We start from the raw sequence: 27439 nt of genomic DNA on the forward strand, positions 1-27439 counted from the left end.
CGCCAACGGAGGGCCTCTGAAAACAGCAAGCTGAGCTTCCAAAACAGGACAAAGACAGAAAGACTTCACAGTGAAAGCACACAGACTCCAGGAGAACACCAACCCCCCCCCCTTTTTTTTTAAATCTGTTTTTACCTGTTCTATTTTCTATTACTCTCTTAATTTTTACTTCTTAATTCATTTCTATTTCTCTTGGGTTTTGATGTCCTGCTATTGATTAGACACAGGTTTCAAATACATCTATTCATCTCCCCCCAACTTTTTTTGTAAAGGTTTCAAAAGGACGTCTCAACCCGATTAATACTCTGCTTCAACTCACTCTTCTATTATTCATTATACACTGTTTTCAAACCCTCTTTCTCCCTTCTTTTAAAATTCTTTCTCTCTCTCTCTAATTTTTTTTCTTTTTTTCCTAAGTTCTATTCCTAAATAGGCATCAGACAGATAAAATCCTTAAGGACCAAAATAAACAACTGATACATAAACCACAGTGCCAAAGAGGTATGAGCAAGATGAAGAAGCAGAAAAACCTTTCCCAATTAAAAGAACAAGAGAAATCCCCTGAAAGAAAGATCAACGAAATAGACATCGGTAGCCTACTAGATCAAGATTTCAAAAAAGGAGTGATAGAATTGCTGAAGGAATTAAAAGAGATAGTGTTTAGAGATATAAAATATGTCAAAAATGAAATTGAAGCTATAAAGAAGAGCCAAGTAGAATGGGTAAACTCATTGACAGAGATGAGGAATGATCTAATAGCTGTGCAAAGCCGACTAGATAATGCAGAGGAACGAATTAGTGATCTAGAAGACAGGGCAATAGAAAGCACCCATTCAGAAGAACTACAAGAGAAGCAAATAAAAAATAATGAAAATAGCATAAGGGACCTATGGGATAATATAAAGCGTCCCAATCTTTGCATAATAGGGGTCCCAGAAAGAGAAGAAAGATCAAAGGGGATTGAAAAGGTTTTTGAAGAAATCATGACTGAAAACTTCTCAAACTTAAAGAAGGAATGAGATATCCAAGTACAGGAAGCTCAGAGGGTCCCAAACAGGAAGAACCCAAATAGACCCACACCAAGACATCATAATCAAGATGGCCAGAGTAAAGGATAAAGAAATGATTCTAAAGGCAGCAAGAGAAAAGCAAAGAGTAAGTTACAAGGGAACCCCCATAAGGCTCTCAGCTGATTTCTCTACACAAACACTACAGGCCAGAAGGGAGTGGCAAGATATATTCAAAGCCCTGAATGAAAAAAAGATGCAGCCTAGGATCCTTTATCCAGCAAGGCTATCCTTGAGGATAGAAGGAGAAATAAAGAGTTTCACAGACAAAAAAAAGCTGCAGGAGTTTAGCAACACTAAACCCATGCTAAAAGAAATATTGAAACGGCTATTCTAAATAGAAAAGCAGCAGGATGCTACAGAAATGAGAAAAACACAACTGGAAAGGTGATAACTCATGAATTACAAATAAAGTAAACATGAAATTCTAAAAGAAGACATACAAGTCACTGAGAGTGGGAGAGGGAGGCAGGGAAATATAGAATATTTTTTTCTTTCTTTTTTAAATTTTTTTAACAGTAGGATGGGTTTGAGATCATGTTACTATCAGTTTAATAAAAACAGTTATAGTAATGGGTTGATAGATTTACAAAAAAGGGTAACCACAAACCAAAAATTTACAAAGGAGTCACAAAAATTAAATAAAATCCATGATAATACAAAGGAAAATTACCAAACCACAAAAGGAAGAAGAAAGGAACAAAGAGGATATACCAATTCAACTGCAAAGATAAGTTCAAAATGGCAATAAACACACATCTATCATTAATTACTGTAAATGTTAATGGACTAAATGCTCCAGTCAAAAGACACAGAGTGGCAGACTGGATAATAAAGCAAGAACCTTCAATATGCTGCATACAAGAGACCCACTTTAGGGAGAAGGACACATATAGATTGAGAGTGAAAGGATGGAAAAGGATATTCCATGCAAATGGAAAAGCCAAAAAAGCAGGTGTTGCAGTACTGATTTCAGACAAAATGGACTTTAAAACAAAGGCCATAAAGAAAGATAAAGAAGGACATTTTATAATGATTAAAGGAGTGATACAAGATGAGGATATTACACTCGTTAATATATATGCACCCAATATAGGAGCACCTAAGTACATACAAGAATTACTAACAGAGATAAAGGGGGATATTGATGGGAATACAATCATAGTTGGAGATTTTAACACTGCATTAACATCACTAGACAGATCTTCCACACAGAAAATAAACAAGGCAACAGAGAAATTAAATACTACAATAGAAAAACTAGATTTGGTGGATATTTTCAGAGCATTACACCCCCCCAAAATAGGATATACATTCTTTTCAAGTGCACATGGAACATTTTCCAGGATCGATCATGTACTTGGGCACAAAAGAAACCTCAACAATTTTAAGAAGATAGAAATTATCTCAAGCATCTTTACTGACCACAATGCCATGAAACTGGAAATCAACAACAGAGAAACAAAGGAGAAAAAAAGGAAAGCATGGAGATTAAACAATATGTTATTGAAAAAACAGTGGATCAATGAGGAAATCAAAGCTGAAATTAAAAAATACCTTGAGACAAATGATAATGAAAGCACAACCACTCAAAACCTATGGGACACAGCAAAGGCAGTGCTAAGAGGGAAGTTTATAGCGATACAGGCCTTCCTCAAAAAAGAAGAACAATCTCAAAGAAACAATTTAACCCACCACCTGAATGAATTAGAAAAAGAAGAACAAAAAGCCCCAAAAAGCAGCAGAAGGAAGGAAATAATAAAGATCAGAGAGGAATTAAATACAATAGAGATTAACAAGACCATAGAAAAAATCAACCAAACCAAAAGCTGGTTTTTTGAAAAAGTAAATAAAATCGACAAACCTCTGGCCAAACTCACAAAGAAGAAAAAAGAGAGAGCACAAATTAGCAAAATAAGAAAGGAAAATGGAGAAATTACAACAAACAAAATAGAAATACAGAATATCATACGAGAATATTATGAAAAACTATATGGAACCAAACTGGATAACCTAGAGGAGATGGACAAGTTTCTGGAAACATACTGTCCACCAAAACTGAATCAAGAAGAATCTGAACACTTGAACAATCCGATCACTAGAAAGGAAATAGAAATAGCAATTAAAAACCTCCCTACAAATAAAAGTCCAGGACTGGACGGCTTCACCGGGGAATTCTACCAAACATACAAAGAAGAACTCATACCAGTCCTTCTCAAACTCTTCCAGACGATTGAAAAGGAGGGAATACTCCCAAACTCATTTTATGAAGCCACCATCACCCTGATACCAAAACCAGGCAAAGACACTACAAAAAAAGAGAATTATAGGCCAATATCACTGATGAACATAGACGCCAAAATCCTCACCAAAATTTTAGCAAATAGAATCCAACAACACATAAAAAAGATTATACATCATGACCAAGTGGGGTTCATCCCAGGGACACAAGGCTGGTTCAACATACGCAAATCAATCAGTGTAATACATCACATCAGCAAGAGAAAGGACAAAAACCACATGATCATCTCAATCAATGCAGAAAAAGCATTTGATAAAATTCAACACCCATTTATGATAAAAACTCTCGCCAAAGTGGGTATAGAGGGAACATATCTCAACATAATAAAAGCTATATATGACAAACCTACAGCCAGCATAGTACTCAACGGTGAAAAACTCAAAAGCTTCCCACTAAAATCTGGGACAAGACAAGGATGCCCACTATCACCACTCCTATTCAACATAGTCCTGGAAGTCCTAGCCACAGCAGTCAGGCAAGAGAAAGAAATAAAAGGGATCCAAATTGGAAAAGAAGAGGTAAAAGTGTCATTATATGCTGATGACATGTTACTATATATAGAAAACCCTAAAAGGTCCACACAAAAGCTACTAGAGCTGATCGAAGAATTCAGCAAGGTAGCAGGTTACAAAATTAACGTTCAAAAATCAGTTGCATTTCTTTACACTAACGATAAATCAACAGAAGAAGAAAGTAAGGAAACAATCCCCTTTAAAATAGCACCCAAACTAATAAAATATCTGGGAATAAATCTAACCAAGGAGGTGAAAGAATTATACACAGAAAACTATAAACCATTGATGAAGGAAATTAAAGAAGACTTTAAAAAATGGAAAGATATTCCATGCTCTTGGATTGGAAGAATCAATATTGTTAAAATGGTCACACTGCCCAAGGCAATCTACAGATTTAATGCAATCCCCTATCCAATTACCCAGGACATATTTCACAGAACTAGAAAAAATCATAATAAAATTCATATGGAACCATCAAAGACCTAGAATTGCCAAAGCATTACTGAAGAGAAAGAAAGAGGCTGGAGGAATAACTCTCCCAGACTTCAGACAATACTATAGAGCTACAGTCATCAAGACAGCATGGTATTGGTACCAAAACAGACATATAGACCAATGGAACAGAACAGAGAGCCCAGAAATGAACCCACAAACTTTTGGTCAACTCATCTTTGACAAAGGAGGCAAGAATATACAATGGAATAAAGACAGTCTCTTCAGCAAATGGTGTTGGGAAAACTGGACAGCAGCATGTAAAACAATGAAGCTAGAACACTCCCTTACACCATATACAAAAATCAACTCAAAATGGATTAAAGACTTAAACATACGACAAGATACAATAAACCTCCTAGAGGAAAACATAGGCAAAACATTATCTGACATACATTTCAAAAATTTTCTCCTAGAAGAAATAAAAGCAAGAATAAACAAATGGGACCTAATGAAACTTACAAGCTTCTGCACAGCAAAGGAAACCAGAAATAAAACAAGAAGAAAACCTACGGAATGGGAGAAAATTTTTGCAAGTGAAACCGACAAAGGCTTGATCTCCAGAATATATAAGCAGCTCATATGAAAAAAATAAACAACCCAATCCAAAAATGGGCAGAAGACCTAAACAAGCAATTCTCCAAGGAAGACATACAAATGATCAAAAAGCACATGAAAAAATGCTCAATATCACTAATTATCAGAGAAATGCAAATCAAAACTACAATGAGGTATCACCTCACACCAGTCAGAATGGCCGTCATTCAAAAATCCACAAATGACAAATGCTGGAGAGGCTGTGGAGAAAGGGGAACCCTCCTACACTGCTGGTGGGAATGCAGTTTGGTGCAGCCACTATGGAAAACAGTGTGGAGATTCCTCAAAAGACTAGGCATAGACTTACCATATGACCCAGGAATCTCACTCCTGGGCTTGTATGCAGAAGGAAATCTACTTCAGGATGACACCTGCACCCCAATGTTCATAGCAGCACTATTTACAATAGCCAAAACATGGAAACAGCCTAAATGTCCATCAACAGGTGACTGGATAAAGAAGATGTGGTATATTTATACAATGGAATACTACTCAGCCATAAAAACCGACAACATAATGCCATTTGCAGCAACATGGATGCTCCTGGAGAATGTCATTCTAAGTGAAGTAAGCCAGAAAGAGAAAGAAAAATACCATATGAGATCGCTCATGTGTGGAATCTAAAAAACAAAAACAAAAACAAACAAACAAAAACAAAGCGTAAGTACAGGACAGAAATAGACTCACAGACAGAGAATACAGACTTGTGGTTACCAGGGGGGTGGAGGGTGGGAAGGGATAGACTGGGATTTCAAAATTGTAGAATAGACTACACTGTATAGCACAGGGAAATATACACAAAATGTTATGATAACTCACAGAGAAAAAAATGTGACAATGAGTGTGTATGTGTCCATGAATAACTGAAAAATGGTGCTGAACACTGGAATTTGACACAACATTGTAAAATGATTATAAATCAATAAAAAATGTTAAAAAAAAAAAGATATAAAGGGGGCTTATAAGACCTGCCTCACACTGTAGCCCTTAACTACGAGATGAGGCAATGTAAGCTACACACGTAAGACGTCGTAATGCATTAATATCAGCAAAGGCAGACTTGAAAAACCAAACAACCAGCCCCTGGAAGTATTAGTGCTAAAACACCTGCACATCCAGCACACAGGGAAAGCAGTGCAGAGCGGGAAATGAATCCCCAGCTGGATGTCAGGAGACGGTGTTCTTCAGCCCTGGGTTTTCCCTACCTGTGCTGTGACCTTGACAACCAGCCTGCTCTCTCTTTCTTACCAGCAAACAGGTGGTTGAGGTTGATAGTCTCCAGGTTTTTTTTCAGCTAAAATATTTTATTGTTTTTAAACCCCTCCTCATAATGAAAATAACAACCAACACTGTCTGAGTGCTTATCTATGCCAGGCGTCTGGCAGACGTCATTATGGTTAATTCTTACTACCACTCTCTTATCAACATTGCCCTCATTTTACAGATGAGGGAACTAAGACACAGAGAAGTTAAATAATTTGCTCAATGTTACACAGAGCCAAGGAGACCTGCACCTAGGAGACCTAACTCCAGAGCTGTGCTCTCCACCCCGGCCACGCTGCCTCCCACAGAGCCTAAGCACGGAAGCCCAGAGACCCAGCAATGTCCCCCAACCTCACCTCAGGTACGTTAGAGGTTCCTGGCTCTGCTACTCCCCTTTCTCAGTCTGTGGAAGGAAGCAAAAGATGTTTAAAGGTCGATCAGCATGAGAAGGGACTGGTCTTGTTGAAGTATCAGGTGTAGCTTGCAGGCTCTGATCAGAGACTTTCTACTGAATTCAGCCCACTATTGTATAAAAAAGCAATAACTGGCTTTTGGCTCTGGTTCCTGGTAGGGAGACTCTAAATCCTTGGAATTTTGCAGGTAACAGGAGTGTCTTTGTTACTCATGGGCCCCTTAGATCATACCTGAGTTTATGCTAAGAGACGAGATGACTCAGGAGGGGGGCTGGTCACCAGGAGGAACAACCCTGATTAGAGGATGGGGCTTTGAGCTAGCCCAGCCTCTGGGAAGGGGACCTTGGTGGGGATTGAGTTCAATCACATGACAAATGTGAGTCAATCAATCATGCTGATGTAATTAGACTTCAGTAAAAATTCTGGATGCTAAATTGCAGTGGAGCTTCCTGGTTGGTGAATACCCTGCTGTGCCATGAGAGAGAAGCACCCCAGTTCCATGTGGAGTGTGCACAGAAGCTCTGTGTCTGAGACTCTCCCAGACCTTGTCCCATGTGTCTCTTCATTTTGTTGGTCTTGAATTGCATCCTTTATAATAAAACTGTAATAAGTATAGCAGTTTCCTGAGTTGTGTGAGCAATTCTAACTATTAGTCCTGAGGGTTCTGTGGGCTTCAGTTTTCTCATTTATTAGAAGTTCAATCAAAGCCTTTTATGGGCCCTTTTCTAAGTGTGTGTGATGCATTAAATGAAGCAAACCAGAACAAGAGGCTTGAAATGCCTATTAAGCCTTCTGCCCATTTTTTTGTTATCTTTCCCTTATTTATTTGTAGAAATTCTCTATATTTTACCGATGAGTCCTTTGTTTCAAAATTTTCCCCTGCGTAAGATGTACTTTTTTACTCTTTTTGATGCTTTCTAGTAAGTAAATATTCTTAATTTTAATGTAGTCCAACTTATCCACTTAAAAATTAATGACCAGTATTTTTTTTAATTGAAGTAAAGTCAGTTACAATGTGTTAATTTGTGGTGTACAGCACAATGTCCCAGTCATGCATATACATTCCTAAATTCATTTAATGATCAGTAATTTTTTACAACTTGTTTAAGAAATCCTTCCCTCTTAAGGTCATGAAGATATTCTCCTCTATTGTCTCCTAAAAACTACTATTTTGCCTTTCACATTTAGGTCTACATTCCACCTGGAAATGATCGTTATGTATGCTGTGAATCAGGGGTGCCCCTTTAGTTTTAGTTTCAAATTCCCTTTCTTGACTCCTTCAGACTTGTTATGCAAAACAGCCTTTGGATGTGACACTTCACGACTCTGACTCTTGGAGTACTCTCTGCTCCAGTGCCACAGCCTGTGACAACCTGTTCATGCACCCACCTAGGTTTCTTTCTGGCACATCTTGCCCAGCCAAGGCTCAGGACCCCTGTGGCCACTTGTCTGCAATAGTTGATCAGAGTCTTTTGGATAAACCAGGAGTTCCTTGAGAAGATCTTTTTTTTTTTTCCCCTCTGACTCTAGAGGATTTATGTCAATTTCTCATGCATGAAAGAAATTCAGTAGACATTTGTCAAATAAATGAAATGAATGAATGGATGGGTTAAAATTAAATATATGTTAATAAGCATAAACCATGAAAGTAGTTTAAAATTCTCAAGTAATATGTATCAATTATTGACAGCTGTTATCAGACAAGGATCTGAGAAGATGGAGCCTTCACCCCTGGTGTGAGACACAGCTGCCCTGAGAGAAGCCCAGTCACCCCAGGCTTGCTTCAGGCAACACGACTTCACAGAGTCTGCGAGGTTCCCCTCAACAACCCGTATCTGGAACATTCTGAGAAACCGAGTTCACTGCCGAGTCTTCATTTCCTATTAACAAGCTAATCACTGATAGCAGCAGCCTGGAGGCAACATGTATTATCGCTACGCTGGGCACGGAAGTCTTCTGCTGGGCTCAAGCAGCAGTCATGGATGTCTTCCCACTGCTACACAGGCATGGCAGGTGATGCTTGCAAGCAGGATGCTCTGAGCTACTCTAGGCATGCTGGCCATAACACCACCTATTTCTCTCCAATTCAAGAAACAATACTGGAGTCCAAGTGAGTGACAATGTGACACTACAAGGATAATTCTGGATCTGTTTTAATGAGTTTTTAAAAAAGTAAAAGTTACAACCTTTAAACTCATACTATCCATTCCCAACCTGGGGGACTTAGCAGCTGTGTATATAATGTGTATATAATGTATTCACACGTCTTCTAGGCTCCACATGAGAAAAGTTAAAAGGCCATGGATATACATGCAGTAAGTAAGAATAAAGGATGGCTGTACATTTTTATTTCAAGGTGAGTATCAGAAGGCTGGAGCATATTCACTGAGGCAGGCTCTTTATGTGTGGAATTCTCTGTGGCTTGTGAGTGGCCTCACAGATTTTAGTTATCAACCAAGTATTTCCCTAGTTTTAGAAGACACTGAACCCTCTGAACTGTGTTAAATTATTGTTAAAACCAACCATTACCAGAGGCCAGTCTTTCCACCACCAGCACATATGATTATCCCTTTAAAAAGATGACTTCAACGCAAGAGCCCACCTACCATGACACATCAAGAGGAGGAAACGGACACAGTACCTGAGGTTTTTCTTTAAGAAATTCAGGTAGCTGGAATTCTCCTTTGTAGACCTGGAAAAACAAAGCCAAGTATGAGTTTAAGGAAAACAACATTGTCATCATAGCTGCGGGGTGCCGGCAATGCCTGGTGGGTGGGTTCACTGCTTCATTCTTGGTGGCCAGCATTGAAGGACTGTGTGAAATTCCTATTCACTCTGATCCCACCTGCCCTACACTTGCCTGAGGGCTCCCAAACATGGACTGGCTGGGAGAGGGCTTGGAGTATCTGAAGAAGGAAAAAAAGCATCAAACATTCCAAGTTCCAATCATTTTAGCTGAGAGTGAAAGCAAGCCCTAGGCCATCTCTCTTAAGCAACCAACACAGAATTCACACAACTTAGGAACAGGCTCCTCCTGATTTCCTTCTGAAATCTCTAACTCTGGATTTAATCCATCTTTACTGTTCTCAATGTACTCCATATTCCCATAATAATTTGAATATTAGATGATTCTTAAAATTATATATACTTTTAACTTCATAAAATATTATAATTAAAAACTTACTCTTCAATATATAAAATGTTTCTAATAGCAGCAATAATTAAGAAATAGCTTTAAAAAGATGTGTAAGATCTTTACATAGAAAACTATAAAATACTATTGAGAGAAATTAAAGACTAAATAAACAGAGACACAGACTACATTCATGGACTGTAATATTCAAGACAGTGAAGATGTCCATTTTCTTCCAAGGATTTCCAGTAAAAATTCTAGCATGCTTTTTTTTGGGGGGGGGGGATTTCCAGCTGATTGTAAAAGTTATATGGAAATGCAGAGGGCCAAGAATAATCAAGGTAATCTTGAAAAGAACAAAGTAGAAGGATTTATTCTGTCAAACATTAAGACATTATTATTTAGCTATAATTAAGTTATATTATACAGTTGTATATAAAAAATCAAGACAATGGTTTTGGCACAAGGATAGACAAATATATGAAACAGAACGAAGAGTCCAGAAACAGACCCTCATTTACAGATAATTGGTTTACAACAAAAGTGGCATTGCAGTTAGAATGAATAAATTAATGTGGTTTATGCATATAATAATATACCATACTGCAATTTAAAAAACGAACTACTACTATACCAAGAATCCTAACACCTAGTGATGAGGGGAAAAAAGCCAGATCTCCAAAAATAATATACTACATGTCTCCATTTAAAAAAAAATTAAAACTCAAAAATAGGCAAAACAACTCTATGATGTTGTAAATGAGGATACTGTTTACTCTGGGGGGGGAGGTGGGTGGTAGTGATTGGGAGGGGAGATGAGAGAGGCTTCCAGGGTGCTGGTGATCTCTGTCCTGATATGGGTAGCGATTATGAAGGTATGTTCATTTTGTGATCATTTTTTGAGCTACGATTTGTATACTTTTCTGTATGTATGTTACACTTCAGTAACAAAACTGAACAAATTAAGAGAGCAGCTTAATTTACTGAGCTTGCTCTCTCTTATTCTCTCTCTTTCACACACACACACTTGGTTAAGTAGAAAGAAGTTTGTTTCAATAGTGTCTACAGCAAAAAACTGGGAACTATTCATGTCAATCAAGAGTGAAGAAGGTCTCTATCAGCAACGGTTTGAGACTGCTGGACTCAGGAAACTACAGTAACACAAACTATGGGTTTTTATTGGGAAGAGAGTCACTGGGGAGCCCCTCAGAGCACAAAGAAATCTTCTAAATGCTGACTACTAAAGCCTACAAACCTATAGGAGGGGAGGTTCTAAGATGATTGATTCACTTTAAAAGTAGCAGTATTCCTTCTGAGATTCAGAGAATGAATGTGCTTTTTTCCTGTCTCTTTCTCTGCCATTTCTAAAACCTGGTCTATTCTTTGGGGTCTTCGCTACAGTCCTAGAAAGTCTAAATTAAAGCAGAGGCATCAGATTTATGGATAAGGTATTTCTTCAGAGATGCATCACACTGGAAGCTGAGGTGGGTGCGGAATGACAACAATGCAGCCACAAGGAATGTCTCAAAAGCTGCCGCCATCTCCTTCATACCCTCAAGGACACTGGAGGGCTGGCCAAGCTGCTCCCTGAAGAATCTGCATGTAAGAATCCTGTTTACTTCACCTCAACACCACAGTCCAGAGACTGTTCCAGCCTTCTGCATTCCCCCCACCCCCAGGTTTGCTGAGATAATTGACACATAACACTGTATTACTGCTCCAGCTTTCTGCAGTAGGAAGTGTCTGTAGGTCACATCAGCAGGGACTTCCACTGTGCCTGTCTCTACTAGCCATGGGGCAAGCAGACACTATACTCAAGCTGGGGCTCAAGCCACTGTAACAGTTTTTTTGTTTTTGCTTTTTACCAGATTCTCAAGTGTCTTTCCTTATCTTTCTAGGTAGGGAACTGAGTCCCAATCCCCACCCCCCACGCTCCTGGGGCATTAGCTGTTCAGGCCTTGGGCCCTGTGCCCCAGCTACTTTACTGAACCAGGAGGAATCTGTTTGCCCCAGTACTTCTTCCACCGTTAGTGGGTTTGGTCCCCAAGCAACTTTTCTTATATTCCTCACATCCTCTCAGAAACTGAATCTCCTCTCTCTTACCTAGAATTCAAGCAGAACGGTCAACGCCAGCCCATGGGGTCATACAGCCAGTTAGCAGCAGAGTGAGCCTCAGAGGGTCCCGGCTCAGCACGCTCCCATTATACCATGTTCTTCGCAATTTATTAATATTAGCAAGTCTTACAGTTAAATTTTCCCTTTTCTTTTCAGTTCATTGTAAAAATCAGCAAGGCATGATAGAAAACATCAGTGGGAACATTGAGTATTCTAAGTGTCTTCCAAGTGTCAACAGTACCAGAGAGGTTAGGCTTATATGAAGGGGGAAAAAACCCTTAAGTATTTGATGTCACAAATGTAATACAAAAAGGGTTGGGGGGGAGTCAGGATAAGATATCAGACAAAAGGCTCAATCAAAAAATAAGTGGGGAAGACAAATATTATATGATATCACTTACATGTGGAATCTAAAAAAATGACACAAGAAACTTCTTTACAAAACAGAAAGACTCACAGACACAGAAAACAAACTTATGGTGACCAAAGGGAGGAGGGGAAAGGAATAAATTGAGAGTTTTGGATCAGCAGATACAAACTACTATATGTAAAATATAAACAAGGTCCTCCTACATAGCACAGGGAACTATATTCAATAGCTTGCAGTAACTTACAATGAAAAAGAATATTTATATACATAACTGAATCATTATGCTGTATACCAGAAACTAACACAACACTGTAAATCAACTACACTTCAGCAAAAAAATGGGAAGCTGTATCCTTTCATTAACCTTTAGGGAACAAATGCTTCAAAAGTAAGGGACTATGGTATTGACAAAGAGAACACTTTCTACTGACAAAGCAATTCCTATTTAGTGCAGGAAACCAAGTACTGCATCGCTTACAAAAACAGCAAAGTTAGGAATGGAATTTCCTTTGGTTAAAGGAACAGTGTTCCTGGAACTATCCTCTGGTACTAATGAACTGAGGATTTTGCTTGACAGAAATGAGCTAGCTACTCTCAGAATCCAACGTTACTACAGAACCTTCCCAGCTCAAGCACTGAAGGAACAAGGAAACAAAAGTAGGCTTCTGATTTGGAGGGTGTGCTGGAAAAGCAAATAATAAGAACAGTAGCTAAACATTATTTTCTCTGCATCAGGTAAGTGTTAAGGATGAGTTTCATATGTATCACCTTATTGAATACCACAATCTCATGAGAGAGATATTATTTTCTTCTTACAGATGAAAAAAACTGAAGCACAGAGAAATTAAGCAATTTGTCCAATGCAGTGAAATGGGAAGCTACAAAGTACCATGATCAGACTTCCATTTTAAAACAATCATCCTTATTGCTCTGCTTATACTGTAGGTGACCCAGGATAGAAGTGTGGAGGCAACAGAAGTAATCTAGACAAGAGAAGATGACAAGGAGGTAGCAGTGGAGGTGGTGAGAAATGGTAGGTTTGTGAACTTCCCCCACTAATTATATCATGATTTCCTAACCAACTGGATGTGGAGTGTGAGAGAGCAGAGGAGAGTCAAAGATGACTCCAAGGTTCCTGGCCTAAGTAACTACCAACTGGAAATATGAAGCTGCCATCAACTCAGCTGGGAAAGGTTCTGGATACAGAAGATTTTCAGGGATGATCAGTAGTTCAGTTTTGGATATGTTAAACTTGAGATGTCTATTAGAGAGTAAATAAAAATGTCAAGCAATCAGATATACACATCTGGAGTTCATGGAAGAGGTCTGGGCTGGGGTATGTAAATTTGAGAATCTTCAACTTTACAATGGTGTTTAAAAGTTGATACCAGATGAGATAACCCAGGCACTCAGGGTGGAGAGAAGAGCGGAGGATTTAAGACTAAGATGTGGGGGCATTCTAACATTAAGAGGTTAGGGAGATGAGGAAGAACCAACAAAGAAGACTGAGAAGAAGCCATCAATGGGAAAAGGAAAAAAAATTTTTTTTGGTGTGGGGGAGGTCATTAGCTTTACTTACTTATTATTAGTTTTTGATTGTTTGTTTTTTAATGGAGGTACTGGGGATTGAACCTAGGACCTCATGCATGCTAAGCATATGCTCTGCCACTGAGCTATACCCATCCCTCGACACAGAAGGAAAATTCTCAGAAGTGATGTTCTAGAAGCCAAGTAAAGGAAAACATAATCAGGATGGAGTAATCAAATGTGTCAAAAAAGGCTGGGAGACAAGATGATAACTGACCATTAGATAGAGCAACACGAAGGTCACTGTGACCCTGACAAGAGCAAATTAAGCAGAATGGTAGTGGTGAAATTCTGAATGGAGTGGATGTAAGACAAAATAGAGGGAGAGAAGTGGAGACCTGGAGTATAGAAAACCTGAGCTTTTATGTAAAGGGCAGCAAAGAAATGGAATGGTAGTGGCAGGGTGCTTGCATAAGGGTAGGAGTGTGTGTGTGTGTGTGTGTGTGAACTAAAGGCATATTGGTTTGTTGATGTGGAAGATCCTGCTGGAAAGCAAAATGTGATGATGCAGGAGACAAGGAGATGGGCTTGGGTACATACACAAGGGGAGGAAATGCCTCCAGGTAGGAATATGGATGTTCACTTGTTACACAGAATTTCTATTACAACAGATGAGGATATTAGGTCTGCAATACTTCCCTTCCTCTAGTCTCTCAAAAATTACTATGTACTAATGTAGGCTGCATTCTGTAAGTTTTCACTGTTATGACAATGTAAGTATCACATGTTGAGCACCCCTTCATATGCTCAGGTGCTATTCGTATATTTTCTTTGGCAAGGTGTGTCTGTTTCAGATCTTTTGCCCATTTTTTCTTGTTTTTCTAATGTATCTTTTTTTCTTTCTTGTTTGCTCTCTTTTTAAAAATTGAGGTACAGTTGGTATGTATGTTTCAGATGTGCAACATAGTGATTCACAATTTTTAAAGATTATACTCTATTTATGGTTATTGTAAAATATTGACTGTATTCCCTGTGCTGTACAATATATCCTTTTAGCTTATTTATTTTATACATGGTAGTTTGTACCTCTTAAGTCCCACCCTATCCTGCCCATCCCCCTTCCTCTTCCCATGGGAACCACTAGTTTGTTCCCTACATCTGTGAGCCTGTTTCTTTTCTCTTATATTCACTAGTTTGTTTTAGTTTTTAGACTCCACATATAAGTGATAACATGCAATATTTGTCTTTCTCTGTCTGACTTATTTCATTACACATAATACTTTCCAAATCCATCAGTGTTGTTGCAATTGGCTGAACACATTGTTGCTCTTAGTATTTTGATTTTATTTTACCTCCAATCATTCCTTCTCTAACTTTCCTTCTCTTCCTTTAACATAGATCTGAGTTTCCAACTCATTTTCCATCTCTCTAAGATCTTCTTTTAACATTACTTGCAAGGCAGGCATACTTGTGACAGAGTCCCTCAATTTTGTTTATCTGAGAGTCTGCATTTCTCCTTCAGTTTTGAAGGCTAATTTAGCTGCATACAGAATCTAGGTTGGTGGGGGTTTTTTCCTTTCAACATTAAATATTTCACTCTACTCTCTTCTTGCTTGTGTGGAGAACTCCAATATTATTCTTATCTTTGTCATTCTGTATTTAAGATGTTTTTGTCCTTAGTGTTCTTTCAAGATTTTGTCTTTGATTTTCTGCAATTTGAGTAAGATATGACTAGGTATAGATTTTTTTTTTTTTGTATTTATTCTACTTGGTGTTTTATGAACTTTCTGGATCTATGGCTTGGTGTCTGTCATTAATTTTGGAAAATTCTCAGTCATTATTACTTCAAATGTTTCCTCTGCTCCTTTCTCTTTCTTCGCCTTTTGGTATTCCCATTATGTGTATATTACACCTTTTGTAATTGTCCCACAGTTCTTGGACATTCTTTTTCATTCTTTTTTTTCTCTCTGCACTTCAGTTTTGCAAGCTTACTGGTTCTTCCCTGGGCTGTGTCCAGTCTACTGATGAGCCCATGAAAGGCATTCTTCATTTCTGTTACAGTGTTTTTGACTCTTAGCATTTCCTTTAGATTCTTTCTTCGAGTTTCTATCTCTACGCTTACACCACCCATGTATTCTTGCATGTTATCAACTTTCCCACCAGAGTGCTTAGTGCATTAATCACAGTTATTTTAAATTCCCAGTCTGATAATTCTAAACTATCTGAATCCGAATCTGGTACTGATACTTGCTATTGTCTCTTCATACTTTTTTTTTTGCCTTTTAGTATATCTTGCAATTTTTTGTTGAAAGTGGACATGATATAGTGGGTAAAAGGAACTAAGGTAAGTAAGTCTTTAGTGTGAGGCTAGGAATTAGTCTATGTTTACCATTTGTGAAAGCTTTAAGTATCAGAGGCTAAAATTTTCTCTAGTGTCCTTGTTTTTATATCCTGTGCTGTTTTGGGGTTTTCCAAGAGTCCTCTTTAAAATAAGGTCTGAGCATTGTAGTACTTTAGGCAGTAACCCACTGTTATTACACAGGAGCCTGACTGGTGTGGTACGGTGCGTGCGAGAAGAGGGGAGAAAGCGTTCTGTAATCCCATAATTACATCTCAGTATTTTAGTGAGTCTGTATACCTGGGCTGTGACCATCACAATTGCTTCCTAGCTTCCCATTCCACCCTCTTAGATAAGACAGGAAGGCTAGAAGGAGCTGGAGTTGGGTATTTCCCTTCACCTAAGTCGGTTAGGCTTTGGTAAATAGTTCACCTTGAGGGCAAGGCATTGTTAGGGAGTATCCTGAGCTTATATCAGAATGGTTATTTTCTGCCCCCTCTGCCAGAGCACCAGGGAATTCTTCTCTGATCTCCACCCTGAGACCCTTGTGGGGCTCTTGGAGGTAAAACTCATGAGAGTATAGGGGCCTCTCTAAGACTGGGCCCTTGGAGTTTTTAACTCTCAGCCTAGCCCACACTGAACTTCTGGAAGTTAACTGTTTACAGTTCAAGTGTTCCTAACAGTACAGTACCGACTTCAGCGGGAGGCTTCTGCTCTAGGTATCTACGATTCTCAGCATCCACCTTTCCCTCCAGTTTTGGGGGTGCAGGTCTGCCCCACGATCTCAATACTCTTTGAAGACTTCAGTTCTCTTCGATCTCAATTGCTCTAAGAATTGTTAATTTTCAGTTTTTGCAGCTTTCTTGTTGTGAGGATGGGAGTGACAACTGGAAGCCTTTTGCTTCACATTTTTGTGTAGTTGTATTTGAAATCATGGCTAAGACTTCTCACATCCTCTGAAGTCTTTATAAAAACCTCTCAATATAATTTATATTATTTTCCACATCATTAAAACTGTCAAATAATTTATCAGTTCCATTTTTCCCCCTTTCCTAAAACATCCTTCCTGAAACCCTCTGTCTACCTCAATTTGGACTGCTTGTTCTCTAGGTCTCCTGCACAGCTGCCGCCCTGGGATTTTATTTTCCTTTGCTGTCATCTTGGATATTCTCCATATGTCTCTGGTTTTGATTCCCTGTTTCCTTGCCCAGGCCTTCCCTTGGTTAACCCCTCATCTTTGATGGAGTATAGTCTTCAGCAGCTCCTGAGAAAGAGTGTATAAGAAGCAAATACTTCATAGTGATTTGGCATGTCTGAAAATGTCTTTTTCTTACCCTAACATTTGATTGAAAGTTTATCTGGTGCAAAATTCTAAGATATAATTTTCTCTTTGAAATTACGGCATTGCTCTACTGTCTTCTAGTTTCCCGTGTTTCTGTTGACAAGGCTGATGTTCTAATTCCTGGTCCTTTGTATATGACCTTTGTTTTTACTCTGGCAGCTTGAAGAATTTTCTCTTTATCCCTGGTAGTTCTATAATTGCATGATAATGTGCCTCGATGAGGCTCATTTTCTTCACTCATGGGTACCGGAGATACATGTCCTTAAATGACTACTTTGATAATTTCTTGCTCACCATTTTCTCTGTTTTGGGATTCCAACTAGTCAAATGTTGAACCACCTGAAATAAGCCTCTAACTTTCCTCTCCAAGTCATCTCTTGGTCTTTTTGTTCTACTTTCTAAGAGATTTTTCTCAACTTAATTTTTTCAACTCTTACTGATTTTAAATTTCAGCTCTCATACTTTAACTTCCAAATTTTTTAGTTCTCTGATTGCTTTAGTTGTTATTGTTTTAAAAATAACATCTTATACTTATTCTTTCACCATATCTCTAGAAGAATATTAATTACAGTTCATTTATGTTTTCTTTTGCTCATTACATTTTGTTTCCTCTGAAGTCCTTCTCTCTCTCTCTTTTTTTTTGTTTCTCCCTTTCATGTTAGAGACGTTCTACAAATGTCCAGTGATTCTTGGTTGTGAGACACTAAAACAGTGATTGGAGAACTGTTTATGAGGGTTGAGTTTAGTTACAGATATACCTCCTCAGCCAGCTTTTTTGGTTAGGGTTTTCCATATATCATGTTATAGGTCGTTTCTTTGGGGTAGTTAAGAATCTAGAGAAGGAACCACATCTCTTATTTTGGTGCCAGCATTCTTGAGCTGGGTCGAGGTAAAGGACTGGAAGGGGCATCATCTAATGATGAGTTAATTTTTTCAGAAAGCAGCAGACTTTCACTTAATGCTCTGGTTTTCAATTTGGAGCCTTACCTCTATTACTAATGTCCTTACTTTCCCTAGTCGTTCCCTCTACGAGAATATACTTCTTCTGCAAGCGGAGGGGAAGGGGTGGTGATCTGTAAGTCCAACTGCTCTATACAGATATTCAGTCTCTCTGTTTTTAGTATCAGACCTTATCAAACCCATAATCTGTAATATCTGATGGTTCCAAATTCCTGAACTTTCACAGGGTTCAGGTAAACTGGCTTGTTTCTTGCACCTTGGCTTGCTTGTGTCTTTTTTTTTTTTTTTCCCCAGGCATTTAAGTTCGGCTGTCTTCCACTCTAAGTCATTTACCATTCCTACAGGAGCTTTCCATCTTCATATATTACGTTTCAGTGGTGACAAATGGGGGGGGGGTCGCTAGTTTGATGGTCTCTGCAAGGGTAGAGAGAGAAAAGGAGAAGAGGTGCTAAAATTAAAGGACTCAACAATACTTAATTTTAAGGAAACATGTGGTAAGTACTCATAGTAAGTACATTCTCTGAGGTCCATGTGAGTAACTTGTGGCTGGAAGCTTTGCAGAGGCTGGAAACCACCATTTACAAGACTGCTTCCCTCTTAAAAGGACGCTGTGATTACACTAGGCCCACCCAGATAGTACAGGATAATCTCCTTGTTGAAAATTCCTTAATTAGATCTACAAAGTCCCTTTTGCCATGTAAGGCAATATATTTACAGCTTCCAGGGATTAGGACATGAAAATCTTCAGGGGGCCATTATTCAGGCTATAAGCAATAGATAACTAATACATTCTACTTAGAATTACTATACTTGAAATTCTCATTTATAAATGGGAACACAGGGTTGAACAAAATGCTATAGAAATGACAGTTATATAGTCCTTACACACATTAAAAAAAAAGCCCATACATGTGTCTTTAAATTTTCAAACAGTGGGTTATGTAGGAAATGCTCTTATTCTTATAGACGTGTATGAAGGAGCCTAACACCTGCAACTTTCAAATAATTCAACAGCAACAAAAGCAAAACAAAAAACAAAAAACACGTGTGTATACATGTATATGGAGAGTTGAAGCAAATATGGCAGAATTTTAACTAAAGAATCTGTTAAAGGTATATAGATATCTTTCAAATTCTGTAAGTATGAAACAGCTGGGGAAAAAAATCAAAACAAATTTAACACCACAAATATATTTGCCTCACAAATCTCACTGGAGTATATTACAATATGTAATTTGTGAAGGCGCTGAAACAGGATTAAATTCAGGGATTGGCATCCTACTCTGTAAAAGGCCAGAGAGTAACACAGTCACTTTCCCAATTACTTAACTCTGCTGTTGCATGTGAGAGCAGACCTGGACAACATGTAAATAACTGAGTGTAGTGTGTTCTAATAAAACTTTATTTACAAAAACAAGTGGTAGACCAGATTTGGCCTGCAGGCTATGAAGTGCCAATCTCTGATTTAACTCAAAATATTCTTTCAAAATAAGAGAATTTTAAACAATCTCCAGAAATATGTACTAGTGACCACACTATGTGTGCTGCAGACTTTAAGGCATTGCTTTTACTGTTTTCCTCAAATATATATGTATACATATACATTGTTTTTTTAAAGTGTGTGCATGTACATATACATGTGTACACACACACACACACACACACACACACTCTAAGGGTTAAATGATTAGTCTCACAACCCTTGGTTGTGAATTCAAATTTCACTGTAAGCTCAAAACTAATTTATTCCTCCTTTCTGAAAAGTCACTGAAAATCCTATAATATAATCCTTCCTCCCTTTCTTCCGCCTCACCAACCCTCCCTGCTTCCTTCTCTCCATCCTCTTTCCAAGTGTGCTCAAAGTGCACAGAACTGGACTAATCATAATCCTTAGTTCATGTCAAATTTTCATCACTGGTCCATGCTTGGCCTGCTATTATTTATTTTGTAATGTAATTCACTATTTTTAATAATATAAAAAGCATTCCCCCTTGAGAAATACTGACTTGATAGTTTCACATGCAGAGAAAACATAACTCCAGCCAGATATGATGACACAGGAAGGAATCTAGATTTTGAGATTTACATCTTTAATCCCACTGGGCTCTGTGGCCCACTAGAGACTCATTATCTCTAAAATACAAATATGAAACATCTGATAACACTTATGTTTACACATTCTCATTTGTCTTAAAAATATTTTGGCAGCTTTGCAAATCTCAGACTGGATTCCTGGAGAGTTCAATACTTTTGTGCTAGATAGAAACAATGGACAAATGTTATTAATCCTATTTCCTGTATCAAGAAGAAAAAAATATTAATTAGCTCTGAAGCAATGATATGTGCCTCCAATATTTTTTTTTCAATTGAAGTATAGTCAGTTTACAATGTTGTGTCGATTTCTGGTGTACAGCATAATGTGTCAATCATACATATACATGCATATATTCCTCCCATAATGTTTTTAAGAAAAAGAATTGTTTCAATGTATTGACTTTTGGGTGAAATTGGACATGATGGACTGGAATGTGAATTGAATTGAGAATGTGTAGTAACTGTGACACAGGGACTTCTTTCTATTCCAGAAAGCAGTATAAATAAAACAAATTAAGCATTAGGACTTTGATTTCCTGGAAAGAAGAGTTTAGCATGGAGAATGATAAAGAAATCATACTATTTTAGTATAAGACACTTGTCAGGCAAGAATGCTAAGTCATTTCTATTCAAAGTGAATGTACTGAACCTAGTTTTCAGAAACACTGATAACACAGTTAACACATACAAGTATAGTCAATAATAATTTCGATAATTTCCTATCACTGGGGTGCTTTCTTCTTCTTTTCTCACTTGGGGAACCTTTACTTATTCTTTAAACATGAGAACCCAGTAGTGCCACTTCTGTGTCCACATGGCATTCTGAATGCCCCTACTTTTATGGCAGTTACCACACTGAATTATAGTTAATTACAAATCTATCTTCACCATACTTCTTAAGGAGAGGGATAGATTTAATCAGCTTTATATCCTGGATGCAGGGATGAATGGACAGTTGTATGAAAAAATAAATGAATGAATGAAATCATTTCATAGTGGTCTCCATTTTTATATCTGAGGAATTGAGAGCAAGGACTAAAACAGATTTTTGAACACCTGTGTTCATGGCAGCATTTTTTTCACTACAGCCAAACAGTAGAAACAACCCAAATGTCCACTGATGGATAAATGTACAACAGGTGATATTCCACTAGAAGTGGAATGCTGGGTCATGTGGTAACTCCATGTATATAAACTTTCTGATGAACTGTCAAAAAGCACCATTTTACATTCCCACCAGCAGTGCATGGGGGTTCTAATCTCTCCACATCCTCACCAACATTTGTAATTTCCTTTTCTTTTTTTCTTTCAATAACAGCCATCCCCATGGGTATGAAGTGGTATCTCATTGTGATTTTTATTTGTATTTCCCTAATGACTAGTGATATTGAGCACTGTATTATAAATATTTTAGATTTCTGCAATAAGATAAAAAACCTTTCTGGCCAGAGAGACTACCCTTCCAAGACCAGCCAATTCTTAGAGATAGCAAGGGGCCTCATCTGAAGGGTGTCTCTGATATACAAACTAACCAATCCAGGGCCAGACTTCCTCTATCTGGCCCCTATACCACAGGAGACAATATTCCTCCCCCTTAAGCATCCCAGGGTCAGGTGTCAGGTAAGGAGGGAGCACCCCTTTACCCCAAAATCCCACTGAAACCATTAAAAACAGTCAATCCTAACCAGTTCACCCTGCCCTGTCTTGCCATTCCCTTGGAAACCCCAATGTAGTTTCTGGCTTAGACCTTGCCCTTGTTCCTGTTTTCTGCCTCCTGACCATCCTGGTGGCTTTCTAATATAGCCCTGCATGGGCTCTTGCCTCTAGGACCTATGAAGATGATGAATTGTTTTCCTGAGCCTCTCCTCTGACTCTCATAAAAGAATGAGACAAGCATTTCTTCATATGCTTACTGGCCATCTGTATGTCAATTTAAGGCCTTTGTCCATTTCATGTTTAACTTTTTGAGGAAATGGCAGACTGTTTTCCAAAGTGATTGTACCATTTTACATTCCCACCAGCACTACATGAGCATTCTAATTTCTCCATTTCCTCAAACATATTATCATATATTTTTCATTCTGTTTTTATTGTGGTAAAATATACTTAACATAAAATTTCCCATTTTAACCACTGGCAAGTGTACAGTTCAGTGGCATTAAGTGCATTCACACTGTTGTGCGACCACCACCACTATCCATTTAGGGAACTTTTTTTTATTCATCCCTTACTAACATTCTGTATCCATTTAACAGTGACTTCTAATTCCCTCCTTCCTTGAGCTCCTGATAACCAACGTTTTACTTTCTGTCTTTATATACTGGACTATTATTCTAGGCACCTCACATGAGTAGGATCATAAAAATTTGTCCTTCTGTATCTGATTATTTCATTTAGCATAATGTCTCCAAGGTTCATCTATGTGGTAGCATGTATCAGAATTTTATTCCTTTTTAAGGAATTTCATTCCACTGTATGTATATACTACATTTTGTTTATCTATTCATCTATTGATGGACAATGAGTTGTTTCCACTTTTCTGGCTACTGTGAATAATGCTATGAACACTGGTATAAAAATATCTGATTCCCTGCTTTCATATCTTCTGTGTACATATCCACAAGTGGAATGGCAGGAGCATATGATAATTCTATCGCTAATATTTTGAGAACTACCATACTGTTCTCCACATGTTTTTATTATAGGCATCCCAATGTGCATGAAGTAGCATCTGATTGTGGTTTTGATTTGCATCTTTTTAACGGCTAATGACATTAAGCATTTTTTCATGCCTTCTTAGATACTTATATAGAAGAAACCCACTTAACCAAATTCAAATTCAAAACACCTTTTCATGATAAAAATGCTCAGCAAACTAGGAATGGATGGGAGGAATGGGAGTTCTTTAATGGGAAAAGAGTATGTTTTGCAAGATGAAAAAGTTCTGGGTATCTATTTCACAACAATGTCAATATACTTAATATTATTGAACTGTACACATAAAAATGCTTAAGATTATAAATTTTATGTTATGCATTTTTTACCACAATAAAAAAATCAGTTCCTGGTAGGTTGCAGGTCTAAATGAGAAAAGTAAAGCAATAAAGCTTTTATAGATAACATAGGAGAATATCTTCGTAACTTGGGATTATGAAAAAGATTTATTAAACAGTATAACAAAAGTATTAAACATAAAGATACAGGCACTAAATTAGGCATGAAAATCAGGAACTTCTATTCTTGAAAAGAGAGCCTTAACAGAGAGAAAAGGCAAAGCAGATAAATGGGAGAAGATACATGAAATACGTATAAATGCCACAGTATGTAGAAAATTTCTAAAAATCATTAAGGAAAAAGCAAATGATTCAGTAGGAAACTGGGTAAAAGACTTGAAAAGTCATTTCATAACATAGTCTAGTGGCAAATAACATGAAAAAGTGTTTGCTCTCACTAGTTATTACAGAATAAAAAATTTAACCATAATGAAACATCACTGCACTCCTATAAGAAAGACTAAAATTTTAAAAGATCGACTCTAACAAACACTGGCAATGTAAACAACTGAAATTCTAGTACATCTGCTAGGGAGAGAGGGGGAGCACTTTGGGAAACTCTTGAGCATTATCACCTACATTTGCACATACAAATGCCCTCTGACCCAAACTTTCATTCTCTGAAGAAAAGATTAACTCAGCAGGCCTAGTTTGCTCAAATGTATATTCCCAAGAAAGGCCTATTTTCAGGACTGGCTCTTGGCTGGCTCCTGGGATCTGAGCTTGGAATGTTCTGTCTATAAGAATATTTTTGCATGTCTGAGGCCTTGGACCAGGTGGTACCAGTTTGAGCAGATAGCTTATGTTAGTAATTTATTTATGGTGAACATCCGTTTTTTTCTCGGAGGTGGGGGTCCTGGAGCATAAGTAACTGAAGTCAGTCCTGCAGACACTACACATCTACGTGACTGACCCCCCGTAAAAACTCTCGATTCTAAAGCTCTAGAGCTCCCTGGTTGGCAACAATTCACATGTTGCTGACTGAATGGAGCAAACCCTGGGGGGACGTGTGAAAGACAGCACCTGGTTTCCTCCAGAGTTTCCCCCATATGCCTTTTCCCTTCGTAGGTTTTACTTTATATCCTTTTGCTATAATCAGCTGCAACTGTGAGCATAAGAATTTTGGATTACTGTGAGTGATCTTGGGAACTCCTAATGTAACTCTCAGGCATATTCTCAACAAAAGTGCATACTCATTTTCATCAAAAGACATGTACAACGATATTGTATATCAACATTAAAACATCCCTAAAACTGTAAACAACTCAAATGTCCAAACAGTTGTGTAATTATAGTATAGTACTAAGTAACAAAAATAAACCACTGTGAAATGCAACAGCATGAATCTCACAAATGTTAAAGGAAAGAAACCAGACACAGAAGGACACTGTCAATACCCTCCAGCTAAAGACTATCAGGAATATAGCTGTAGCTGAACATGTTGAGCTCATTACTCATTTAAGCAAAGGAAGACACACATCATGGGAAATGCAGGATGTCTCAGTAAGAGTGTTAGAAAGGACTTTCATGACCCAGGGTTAGATGATTTGGGGAAGAGTCTGAGGAAACAGGAGTTTGCTCTGGACTGGGTGCTGCCCGCATGTAGGGATGATTCTATGACTGGGTATCTTAATAAATCTTATCTAGAAGGAAGGCAGACAAGAAGTGAGACTACAGCTGTTTTTTGTAAGCAGCAGCAGTCACTCATATTAGACCAGAGGTGAGTATTTGTGCTTTGCACGGTGATCTTGATGTTTTCTGAGTGCTTAAACAAAATCATGAAGTGGTCTTGTCTTTTCTCAGTTCATCATGGTTAAAAAGTAATCGTGCTGATGCTCCATGAGATCATTTACATCCAATAGGAGGCCAACATGTCTTAGTGGTGAGCACCATACCAGTTTCCAATAAACCATGGCCTAGAGGTTGTGTCAGATCAGTTCCTGGATGTCAGAGACTACTTTTCTTTCTTTCCTCAAAATATACTGTATGATTCCATTTATATGAAGTTTCAAAACAAGCAAAATTAAATCTATGATGGCAGAATTCAGGACATAAGTTATCTGTGGAATGAAGGAAAGAGGAGGAGGAAATAATTTGGAGGGGCAGGCAGAGGGCTTCTGAAGGTACTGATACTGTCTCCTTGGAAAGAAAAAGAAGCATCTCTGGGTTGGAAAATGGTGGAAAAACCGAAAGGAATTGGCACTAGTCTGCACATTTTTCATTCAATTATAAAACATGATCACTATAAGATGAGCTCTTTGTATGCTCTCCTACCTGTCAAATCATGATTTAGGAAGAAATATCTAGTTGTTGAAATGCAAAATACATTAAGTGAAATATATATGAAGAATTCACATGATGCCCACTGATGCTTATTCAAGATTTCAAGCCCCCAAAATGAATATTTGAACAAAGGATTGTTGAACCTCTATCAATGCCAGCTACTCTGATTCCAAACAACAAAAAAGAATACAGGCATACCTTGGAGATAATGCGGATTTGGTTCTAGACTACCAAATAAGGCAAGTATCACAAAAAAGCAAGTCATACAAACTTTTTGCTTTCCCAGTACATATACAACTATGTTTACACTATGCTGCAGTCCATTAAGTGTGCAATAGCATTATGTCTAAAAATAATGTACATACCTTAATTTAAAAATGCTTTATTGCTAAAAAATGATAACCATCACCTGAGCCTTCAGTGAGTCATAATCTTTTTTGCTCGTGGAGGGTCTTGCCTTAATGTTAATGGCTGCTGACTGATCAGGGTGGTGGCTACTGAAGGCTGGGGTGGTTGTGGCAATTTTTGAGAATAGGACGATGATGAAGTCTGCTGCAATGACTGACTTTTCCTTTCATGAATGATTTCTCTGTAGCATACAATGCTGTTTGACAGCATTTTATCCAAAGTAGAACTTCTTTCAAAATTGGACTCAATCCTCTCAAATCTACTGCTGCTTTATCTACTGAGTTTATGTGCTATTCTAAATCCTTTGCTGTCATTTCAACAGTCTTCATAGCATCTTCACCAGGAGTACATTCCATCTCAAGAAATCACTTTCTTTGCTAGTCCAAAAGAAGTACTTCCTCATGCATTAAAGTTTTATCAAGATACTACAACAACGCAGTCACATCTTCAGGCTCCACTACTAGTGCTAGTTCTCTTGGTATTTCCACCACATCTGTAGTTACTTCTTCCACTGAAGTCTTGCTCCCAGAGACACCCAAGAGGGTTGGAATCAACTTCTTTCAACCTTCTGTTAATGTTGATATTTTGACCTCTTCCCATGAATCACAAATATTCTTAATGTTCTTAGTGGCATCTAGAATGATGAATCCTTTCCAGAAGGTTTTCAATTTTCTTTGCCCAAATCCATCAGAGGAAACTGTCTGTGGAGACTATAGCCTTACAAAATGCATTTCTTATATTATAAGACTTGAAAGTCAAAATTACTCCTTGATCCATGGGCTGCAGAATGGATGTTGTGTTAGCAGGCATGAAAACAACGTAAATCTCATTGTCTGTCTCCAGCAGAGCTCTTGGGCGACCAGTTGCACTGCCAACAAGCAGTACTATTTGGAAAGGAATCTTTTTTCTGAGCAGTAGGTCTCAACAATGGGCTAAAATATTCGGTATTTGTAAATAAATGTACTGTCACCCACACTTCGTTGTTTCATTTACAGTGCACAGGCAGAGTCGATCTAGCATAATTCTTAAGGGCCCTAGGATTTTCAGAGGTAAATGAGCATTGGCCTCAAAGTCACCAATTTCATTAGCCCCTAACAACAGAGTCAGCCTATCCTTTGAAGCCAGGCATTGACTTCTCCTCTTTAGCTATGAAAGTCCTAGCTAGCA

General features: G+C 38.0%; 1 protein-coding gene across 10 annotated transcripts in view; it reads right to left on the reverse strand.

Annotated features, from left to right (window-relative positions):
* The window catches only part of TPST1 (tyrosylprotein sulfotransferase 1), a 122514-nt gene that overhangs the window by 3099 nt on the left and 91976 nt on the right, over positions 1-27439 (reverse strand). For 8 of the 10 annotated variants that reach the window (XM_032460353.1, XM_032460352.1, XM_032460350.1 and 5 more), the window contains 2 exons: positions 9291-9341; positions 6593-6639 (listed from right to left, as the gene is read on the reverse strand). In XM_032460353.1, the coding sequence (XP_032316244.1) occupies positions 6622-6639; positions 9291-9341 (69 nt within the window). In that variant the 3' untranslated portion in view covers positions 6593-6621. Of the gene's footprint in view, positions 1-5567; positions 5594-6592; positions 6640-9290; positions 9342-27439 lie in introns of all 10 variants that reach the window. The other 2 variants (XR_004312670.1, XR_004312669.1) reach the window with 1 other exon arrangement.

This window comes from Camelus ferus, chromosome 18 (genome assembly GCF_009834535.1).
Source record: "Camelus ferus isolate YT-003-E chromosome 18, BCGSAC_Cfer_1.0, whole genome shotgun sequence".
NCBI classification, from domain to species: Eukaryota; Metazoa; Chordata; class Mammalia; order Artiodactyla; family Camelidae; genus Camelus; species Camelus ferus.